The 10,380-nt window shown below is 40.5% G+C and overlaps 1 protein-coding gene across 2 annotated transcripts; it reads right to left on the bottom strand.

Moving 5' to 3' along the window:
* Positions 1 to 220: 220 nt before the first annotated feature.
* det1 (DET1 partner of COP1 E3 ubiquitin ligase) lies at positions 221 to 9,074 on the bottom strand. Of its 2 annotated transcripts, none has more exons than XM_062420943.1 (9): positions 8,809 to 9,074; positions 7,326 to 7,652; positions 6,968 to 7,234; positions 6,664 to 6,876; positions 6,223 to 6,446; positions 3,293 to 3,422; positions 2,607 to 2,797; positions 1,586 to 1,777; positions 221 to 1,049 (listed from the first exon to the last, which is right to left on the bottom strand). In XM_062420943.1, the coding sequence occupies exons 2-9, from the start codon at positions 7,572 to 7,574 to the stop codon at positions 860 to 862; spliced, it is 1,656 nt and encodes a 551-aa protein (XP_062276927.1). In that variant the 5' UTR covers positions 7,575 to 7,652; positions 8,809 to 9,074; the 3' UTR covers positions 221 to 859. The 2 variants fall into 2 exon arrangements, with proteins under 2 accessions (XP_062276927.1, XP_062276929.1); XM_062420945.1 differs by having other exon boundaries at positions 8,805 to 9,074.
* Between the last annotated feature and the right edge of the window lie 1,306 nt (positions 9,075 to 10,380).

A 10,380-nucleotide genomic window follows, 5' to 3' on the forward strand; every position in this document is an offset into this window, starting at 1 on the left:
GTTTTCATTAAAGCTGCTCTCTGGAACACATCCCAGGTGTGCTCCAGTCTGCACAGCTGGTTAAGGAATAGATAGGAAGTAAGCATGATGGAGAAAAAAGAATTCCTCTTCTTGAATGCATGTGTGAGGTTCTCTACTCTACTACAGCAAACAATACAAAGAGCAAAATTTAGACTATTTTATTGGCAGAAAATATGTACAAACAATGATATGTAAAAAAAAAAATATTAATAATAATAAAAAGGAGTAAAACAATAGAATATAAAATTACTTTTTCCTCCATCCATGGGAGAAAAAGAAGAGTTTGTTGGACAGCTGGTCATGGACCGACTGAATAAACAATTTTGATATAAATGTGCAGCTTTCAGTGCACGGCAGGAAAAAGAAAACACCTTTGGTTCCTTCTAAGAGGTCCGGCTACCTACTGCTCCCACCTCCGTTGCACATCAATCACTCTCTCTACATCTCCATTTACACTTATTCTAGCCTCTCCTCCCTACAGGTCCCTCTTTGTTCCGCCGGGGAAGGGGGGAGAGAGGAGGTGAGGCGCCGCAGACAAAAGTAAAAGGCAGAATTGTCGCCTTCTCGCTGAGAGAGAGGGAAGGCGGAGGTAGAGTGACCACTGTTTGATGGAAGGGGGGGTGGGGAGAGAGGAACAGTGGTTTCCATCAGGAGGAGAATGCATCGAGACGACTGCTGATTTCTCTTGAGAAGGCGCGCGGCGACAACCAGGACAAACATGTTTATTGTATTGTCACCGGTTCTGACAGGAGCTCCGCCGTCCTGCATCTTGCTTCCAACTGTGAGTCTGCGGGCTCTCTTGAGTTTAGTTTGTTGCACACACACACACACAAGCTCCTCACGCGCAAACGTGCCTCATGTGGAAGTTGACCACGTACTCGGCATTGGTGCGCTGGACTGAGATGGCGAAAGGTTCGAAAGGGTGGAAGGTGAAGGCGACCAGGCGACGCACAGCGTGGTTCACCGGCCGTCCCAGCAGACCCGCCTGGATCTTAAACTTCAGCAGGCCTGAGTCACGTGCGTAAAACCTACAAAAAAATGATAGAGAGAAAAGAGAGAGACATTAAACTGTGTCCGCTCTGTGATGGAGATCTCAGGTTTCTATTCCACATCAGAGTCTGACTGGAGTCAATCTAAAGTCAATCTGTGGTTGATTAACACTTCCACCCCCTTAACTAAATCGTCAATCAGACACAGCCTCAGACTTCCACACTTCCAGCAGCTGAATAGGTTTGGTGAATAAAGCATGGGGTGCTGAAGAAGAGCTGGTTTTAAAAAAATTAATGATCACAATTGTTGCTGATTAACCTTCAGCCATTTGACTGACGAATCAAATCATTTCAACCTGAACTTTGGGTCATGTGGTTATTGGTTACCAACCAATCTCCCCGACAACTGAGAAAAATGTTTTGTTTGAGGAACACAGTAAGATGTTAAATTTTAAAACAAGTTAGTATGAGGACATGTTTTGTTAAGTATGTATTGTTAGTGTACTGTGTGCGAGCGCTAACGTTATTCATTTGTCACATGTAATCACTGATAATGTGCTTCTGAGGGTACGTGCCTGATGGGATGGTCCCCGCAGGTCTTGGGCCTCTCCATGACGGACACCCACTTGTCGTCGTAGCTGAAGAGGGAGAGGTCGAGGTAAGGGCTGCTGCTGTAGGACTGGGCGCTGATTGGCAGCTGGCCCAGCAGCCGACGCACCGCCTCGGTGTGGCCGCCGTACTTAGCGTTCACTATGGTGTCCTTGAATCTGAGGCACAGACGTACAGGGATATCAGTGTTGTAGCATTAAATAAAAACAGGAGGCTTTACTCTCTGTGCTGGCACTGATGTAAAGATTCACAGCTCAAACATTACACACACACACACGCACAGTCTGCAGGGTTTTGCTTTTCCTCATTTTTCATCAATCCTTAAAAACTCTCTCTATATATAGTTTTTTTTAGTGTGTCTTCTCACTACATTTTGTGTTTCTCTGTCTCCGCTATTATAGGCCTTGACTGTTTCTCCCTGTGAACGGGGGAGGGGGGGTTTGTAGCTGGCCAGTTGTAAAGTGGTACAAATCTGGTTTGTTCAATGTGCTGGCCAGCTTTTCAATATCTCCTCTCCTTCTTCTCAAAATCAATTTTCCACCACTCTACAATCCAATTCTAAGCTCTTTCCCTCGCTCAAACTGTCCTTTATCCTCTCCTCCTTCCCCAACAACCCCTCCCTCCGTCCGCTCCTCCCGTCTTTGCCTTCCACCTGAGGATTTTTGTCACCTTACGCCGGTGATTCGAAAACCGCCAAATTCAATCACGGCTCTTCTAGCCATGCTCGGCTGTCTTAATGTCTCTTCTAGATCCATATTAAGTCCTAAAACTCCTTCCTCCTCCTCCAGGCGATCGCTGCTGATCTGCTGCCTTTCATAACCACCGGCTTCAAATCCTGCCTGACATTTGGCTGCACGGCGTCATGTGCAATTTCTATTTTCATTCAGAAGTAAATCCCCCCCCTCTGATCAAACTGAAATATATCTCATTTTGACACCCAAATCTGTGGTTTGGTTGCTTCCTGCAGTACACAGGATGCGTCAGTACCTTCTCTGGACCTGCCGAGCGTAGTTGTTGGATGAGGCGGAGCAGGGGAACTGGACGGCCTGGCTGTGTAGTGTTGCGTTTCGGAACAGGTCGCAGAAGTTCTCGAACAGCTCCAGCAGCTGGTCGGAAGTGTTCTCAAAGACGGCCAGCACCTCTGTGGACACCATGTTGTACACCACGAAGAACGACGGCTGCCGGACGCAGAGAGAGGTTGTGAAGGTTTGGAGAAATAAACAAAAAACAACAACAACATATTTGGCTGTATTTTCATTTTGTAGGCATGTTTTTTTCCCCACTCTCTTTCCTCCCACCCCCCAAGCATGTTGCAATCCAGCGTGCTCTTCTTCAGGAATACTGAAACATTCATTCAGTACAATTAGCTTTAGCCGCCGTGTATGTTTATAAAAATCTATAAGATCAAGGTGATTATATTTCTATGCTCTTCATTGGAGAGAAAACTTAAGGGTAACACATTGGGAGAGCTGAGGTTGCACGAAAAGGAAATTAACATTAATTAGATCTGTTTGTTGTTGTGGTGAATGAGTCACAGGACTGAAGAGAATCTGCAGCAGAGACGGTGTCCTTGGAGACCTGAATAAGGAATCCCTTTTATACCATGTAAACAACAAAAGACATGAGAGAGGAGAGCGAGAACACAGGATGGAATTCGTGTGTGTGTGTGTTACCTGCGAGGGGTCGGTGACTCTGAGTGTGACCACGTCTTCGCTGGTGTATTTAATGAAGAGGTGATGCTCATCCAGCAGTTGCATCTTCCACATCCTCAGCCTCCTCAGCTGATCAAAAAACTGGAAGAATCTGACGACATCATGATACAAAGAAAAAATTATAATAATTTAAAACCAATAACTGGCTGAATTCAACTGATCAATAACTGAATATCTGTCAGGAGTTCATTATGGAAGTGTTGCTAGAAAGGATTGAGAGCCAGTTTACCTGCTCATAAGCCTGTACGCCAAACTGTAAATTTTTTTTTATTAATGTAAAGAGTGTGCAAAGAAAAGAAAAAAAAGACTCAAATAAAAAAAATATTTGTCAATCAATTATCATTTAAGTCATTTATTAAGAAACCTCCCAAAAAATTGCTGTTTTAAGCCGTTGTAATGAGGATTTATTGTTTTATTTGAATTTTGGATTATTGAAAAAAAGAACAGACAAATTCTATGACATAAGTCATGATTTTCAGTCTTAAATTATAAAATAAAACTGAGTATCAACAGCACTACATTTAATTTATAACATTAATTTAAAATAATCATTTTTTGTGATAACATTAAATAAATGTAACACTCAATTGTCAAACTGACAGTAACAATATTACAGTATTATGTTTTTATTCAGTGCTGTAATTACCTGCTCATAGGCTCAGTGCTTTACAGCTGCAACAATCAAGAATTAATCAGCAAGTATTTTTTATAATCAACAAAAATATTTCAAATCTTCTCAGATTTGACAGTTTTTCTTTTCATATATGACAGTTAATTGTTAATATTATAGACAAAACAAGCTATTTGAAGATCTGAAATGGTAATTTTGAGGTTTGTTTCACTCTTTTTTTTTTATGTCATAGTCTGAACGATTAATCGACTAATCAAGAATATAATTAACAGATTAATTAATAATGAAAATAAATGTTGGTTGCAGCCCTAAAACTCATTTTAGTTCAGCCAAATTTGATCCCAAGCGAGCCAGAACAGTAACACCTGTTCATAATAATCTATAAATAATATATAATACATTAGGGCAGGGTAAAAAAATCCATTTAATCGATTTTGGATCGATTTCATTCAAAGTTTGCATTATCGATTCATAGGGCATGAGATTGATTTTTCCCCATGAAGTTTTTTTTTTAATTTTATTTTTATAAAGCTTTATTGGTTGGCATCATTTACATAAACAATCTGTTTTGAAACAGCAGTAGTAATATGAAAATAGGATATAGGCAGATATACAACGCCAGGGTTTATTTTAATAAACAATGCCTTAATGCAATTTGCAGTGATGGAATGTTGTAGTTCAAGTACACTTTCACTTGCAATTCTTTTCCAATTTCAAAATTGCACTTTTGAGACTTGAGACAGTTTTGTTTACAGTTCAAGTTTAAACTGTCCAATTTACAAGTTTGCACTTAAAACCTGTTGTTTAATGTGAAGAGAAAAAATAAAGTACATTTCCTCTTACAATTTTCATTTTGGCTCTTTTCATACCTGACAACATAAAGACATTTTTTTTAACTATGTTAATCCTTTTTTCCCCTTCACGTTACTCCCATCATAAGCATCTACCGCACTATAATTATTGCCTCGCGGTCACCGGCGGTAACCTGAGGCTGTTGCTGTGTGTACACTGAAATCATGACGGGAAAAAAAGAGATGCATTTTCTCTCAGTGAAAAACAAAGTCTCCTGAAAGCTTCTGACAAAAAAAGGAAGGAAAGAAATCTGAGTGAAGGATCAGTGTTCTGCAAATAGACATCCTGCTTAAGAATGGCTGATTATGTAAACATATTTATTACTGAATGTCGCTATGTTATCAGTAGGCTAGATAACATCAGATATATGTTTAACATCGTGGGGGTAGTCTTAACTTAGGAGAACCAGCTTCACAACAACAAAGCTGCTTTTCACTTTTCCCACCCAGATTTCTTCTGTTGATCTGAGGGATTAAACCGACAACCTTCCAGTCACAGGCTCACTTCTTTAGCCTTTAGGTGAATACTGCCCACACACTACTAGGCCAGAGTCCTGCAGGGGTTCAGGTATCTGCGGGTCTAAAGGGCAACGCTTAAGCTATTTTTAAACTATTGCTAACGTAAAAATATGTATTTTTAGTAACACATCCACAACATGCCCGCAATTCAAGTTAATTGGGTTTGGTTGAGTTTTTAAATCATGTCGTTTATTCATGCATACGTCCTCCAAGAACTCACTTTCATTAAAAAAAAAAAAAAAATCACATCCGCTAACACTGCAGTTGTTGAAATGGATCCTGAAGAGTTGAGAAAAAGAAAACCAAAGGGAGATTTTTGTATCCGATGTGGTAGTAAAACGGGACCCGTGCAGGACTGAACTAGGCTTCTATAACTTCTGCATTTAATCTGTCAGCAATGTTTTGCTGAGCCATCTCCCTCGCCTTGTTAATTACAGCAGTATTACCCTTTTTGGTGATGAGAAGAACACTGCTGTAGTTCCCTTTTTTTTTTTTGCAACATAGTTTCTTCTTTTCGACAGTTGACTGTTCTGGGTTGCTTTTGTACTCCATGCAGGCACACAATGCAAAATTCAAGCATGATTATAGTTCATGTTGATCAGACACAGCTGAACTTTGTTAGTGGAACAACTTCAGCTTTAAGTGAGAGTTTAGATTTATTTAAGTCAGGCTTTTTTAAGTAAGCACAGCTTTCTTTAGCTGCATTGATGGGAGTCCCCCCATGCTCTCTTTCTCAGATGTACACACAGTCCTATCCAGCTCAGCTCAGCTCAGACTTTAATATAAAAGGCCAGTTACATGCAAGATCCTATGAATTTTCACATGAAAACTTAACTTTTTCAGTTAAGTTTTCACGTGAGAGAGGAAAAGAAGAGAGCTTTATTGCATACCTCCTCTTGGCGGTGGCGCTACCGTCCTGCTCGGCCCTCCTCCAGAGGTAGACTAGCAGCCTGTGCTTGAGGGAGTTGATGGTTTTGTCGGTGTAAAGGCGCGGGAAGCCCGGCTGGCTCTCGGCCTGAGCCTCCGTGTAAACAGCCGAAAGCGTCAGGAGGTCGTCCTCGTAGCAGAAGCGTCCGATGGTCCTTACATCCAGGAACGTTCCCTCTGGAGTCACCTGGGAAAAGGGAGAGGGAGAAATTAGATACCAGAGATATTAAGTTTCTTCCTTGATATCATTGATTTCAGCGGCAGCAGGTCCACAGATGGAATATTTTCCTATCACCAGCACGGTGGAACTCTCAGAAATCTATTTTAGTATTTTGAACTTCTAACCACAACCAAATCATTGAGGCCTCAACAGGTGTTTTCAACCACTAAATCATCCAGCTCACCTGAAAGACGTGTATGGTCTGCTGCTGGACCGACAGCACGGCCAGGATGTTTCTGTAGAGGTAGAGGCCCTGGTTGTGGGAAAGGATAATCTTGTCGCACTTAAAGGACCTGGTGTCGCACAGCCTGCCGGTGTGGAGGTCGATGATGTGGAGGGAGTAGTCTTCTAAAGGAGACCGAGGGTTAGGAGTCACCGATTCGTTGTTGCGATACACCTGGTTGGGAGATAAAATACGGATGGAAATGAAACTATGAAGCGAATTGGTAGTTTTTTACATTTCTGGTAAGTTTGATGAAATGTTTTACCTCAAAGAAGTACGGCGGCGGCTCCTCTGGGACGTACACAGCCGACCCGACGATGACGTACCGGCAGTCGTCTGTGAACAGGCTGCACTCCCGGTTGAGGTGTTCTCCGTTTGAGGCCACATTGGTGACGTGGAGCAAGGAGAAGAAACGCTCAAACAGGCGACCTCGGATGTTGAGGGAGCGCTGGTCGTTGGCTGTTAAAAGGGTCTCCCCCTCTTGGCCTCTCAGTAGGTCCTGCGCCGCCTGACAACCTTGGTATTCGTATATCTTGGAAGAGAAACACCGTCTCTCATCTTTTTGTTTCTGGTAAATCAGTTATTTAGGTCACCAGTTAAAAATGAATTTTCTGTCCTCTTACCTCCAGAGACGTCTGGTCGGAGGAGAATGCGATGAAGCAGCGTCCGTCGGGTGAGAACTTCCTAAGAAAGCAGGGCGGCTTCTCCACGTTGACTACAGTGAAGTTAGGGAACAGGTTCTGGTGGAAGCAGCGCACTCGGTACCAGTGAGCGCCCGGTCGGCCCGAGCAGATCCGACGCCTCTCGAGACGATGGACCACGTTTTGATTCTGGATCCGCCTAGGCTTCAGAGTCTGGGTGTCGTCGTCCATCGCTGCGGTCAGAGAATGGTCTCAAACCCAGATGGTGAAATGATTACATCACAAGCACATTCCTGGTATCTGTGGGCTCTGGGGAAAGTATGAATGGAGAAAGAAGAACAGGTGAGTCCTGTAAGGTGTCGTTCACATGCTGCGTGTTGATATGAAGATGGATTCCAGCATGAATTCCAATTTTGAGAATCGACTCGCTGATCAAATGTTTAAAGCTTCACAAGCACCAAGAGCTGCTTGCTTTTCAATTTATATCCTCATACAATTTATAAACTGAAGTTAGAGGGAACTGACAACTGGATAAAAGGAGCAATCTGAAATTCAATTCATTTACAATTCAGACTTATTAAGGACTCATGATAGACTTAAATGTGTAATTTTTTTAGTAGCATATTGCACAATAGGGCCTGACCAATACTGGATTTTTGGGTCCAATGCTGATACCAATATTAGGGAGTAAAAAAATACCAGTATCAATATATTGACTGATAATCTTATATATACATAAACACACATTTATTGCAACGGTACGTTAAATTTGGTTACCAAACACTTTCGACAAAGATATGTAATGGAGGAATGATGTTTTACAGTTTAAGAATATTCAATTTTAATAAAATGACATCAGTGCATTGACACAGTAAAGTCACTTTTTAATATAATTTGAAGTTCCATGAATGAAGCCTATATATCTTTAATAATATAATATATATATATATATATATCGGCACATATCAGACGTCATACACACCAATAGTAATATATCTGTGATAGGCCAATATCGGCCGGTAATGTTAGTTGACTGCTATATCGGTCTGGCTCAATTGCACAATTTAAAAAAAAGGAACTTCCCTGGCTACTGGTCTAATAAAGCATTTTAAAGACAAAAGTCTCAGCTAACTAAAATATGTTAATAGTATAGCTTTACATTTACACTCTAACTCATACTCATTGGTTAATTAAGGAATAACTCCTTCCAGCCAATGAGAATTCAGCTTTGTTCAATACTTCAGCTCATGAAACCACACTAGCACACTTGTTACATGAGACATTTTAAACACGGAGTTATCACCATGTTATATTATTGTTATCACTTACAGAACAGCAGACAGTAACGAGTTTCACAGGCTAGTGTAAGCCAACAATGAAAGCAGTTATCAGTTATTAAGTTTCATTAACTTGCATTCCATTCATTTGTGTTGAGGTTTGACACATTACGCTGTTACTCACTCACTTGTTACTTTTAAAAGTCCGTTTTGAAGAAGCTTTCCGACACTTGCCGACTTCAGCTCGTTGTGTTAGCAACAGCAGTGAAGCTCCTCAACTTACAGTAACGTCAAACTGCCGACCGCTAACCTCAGTCGTTAATGTCCGGCTTCATTTCTTCCACCAAGTACAAATTTAATAAAAACCTTACACGAACATAACATTTTTCCAAATCTCTGACTGTTTTAAGAGTCAAAGCGCCGCTATGTTTGTTTTGAGTGAGCCGTGGAGGAAACGCAGAAGAAGAAGAAGGCAGCAGCAGCGCTTATGTGAAGTGGAAGTCAGGAGCTGTCGATTTGAACAGCGCTACCACTTCCTCCTCAGGACAAAAGTGGGACTGCACCCTGTAACTGTATCATAATTAGAATCAGTCATCTTTATTGGCCAAATATGTTCACACTTACAAGGATTTTTTAAAATTTTTAAATACTGCAGTGCACTTTTACAGGCACTTTTTGCTCATTGAGTATTTTATTATTACTTATTACATATATACACATTAAACTTTTTTTTTTTTTTAGTAATACGTCAATAAGTAAAGTTTTTTGTTTTTCCATTGGATAGTCAGAGATGTGTTTTTCTGTGATGTTACGTGTGACTATCTATCTATCTATCTATCTATCTATCTATCTATCTATCTATCTATCTATCTATCTATCTATCTATCTATCTATCTATCTATCTATCTATCTATCTATCTATCTATCTATCTATCTATCTATCTGAGTGAAATGTCTTGCACCTTTTGTATTTTGGACTTAAATAAATGATTGGATTTGAGATACTGGCAGCTGAAAAGGCAACAACAATAACAGACACTAATGTCCAATGTTTGTCACAATGAAATATATGGTGACATGTACGGTGATCAGAGTAATAGAGGACATTTCAGTTCCTCGAGACACATAAGACCAAAACGGCTGTCCAATTTTTGAAACATTACATCTTCTACTCACTAAAAATGACAGATATAGCCTCACTGAAATAAATGTTTGTTATGACATAGCGATTATGAAGTGGTTTACTAACCTGTGTATTTCATTATACTTACCTCAAAAGTAACTGAAACTAAATACATAATAAAATATTTAGGGGTAAATGTCACAAAAGGATTAGACTTTAGCTTTATGATGCGAATTACACAAAAATAAATCAAGAAATTAGGACGGACTTGGAGAGATGGTCAATAACTAGTTTGAATTTCAGCTCAAGGATAGAGATAATTAAGACAAATATTCTACCAAGGCTTTTATATCTGTTCCAATCACTGCCAGTGATGATCCCACAAAAACAATTCATTGAATGGGATAAGTGGATATCGAGGTTTATATGGGGAGGAAAAAAACCCAGGATCAGATACAAGACTCTGCAGCTCCCAAAGGACAAAGGAGGTCTGGCTTTACCAAGCCTTAGGGAATATTTTTACGCTGCACAAATAACACCTCTGATATATTGGTGCAAGGATGAGTACGTGGCAAGATGGAAAAGTATAGAAATAAGGCAAAAAGATTGAAATACGAAACTTAATAGCACACAAAGG

The sequence above is a fragment of the Scomber scombrus genome, chromosome 6 (assembly GCF_963691925.1).
Source record: "Scomber scombrus chromosome 6, fScoSco1.1, whole genome shotgun sequence".
NCBI lineage: Eukaryota > Metazoa > Chordata > Actinopteri > Scombriformes > Scombridae > Scomber > Scomber scombrus.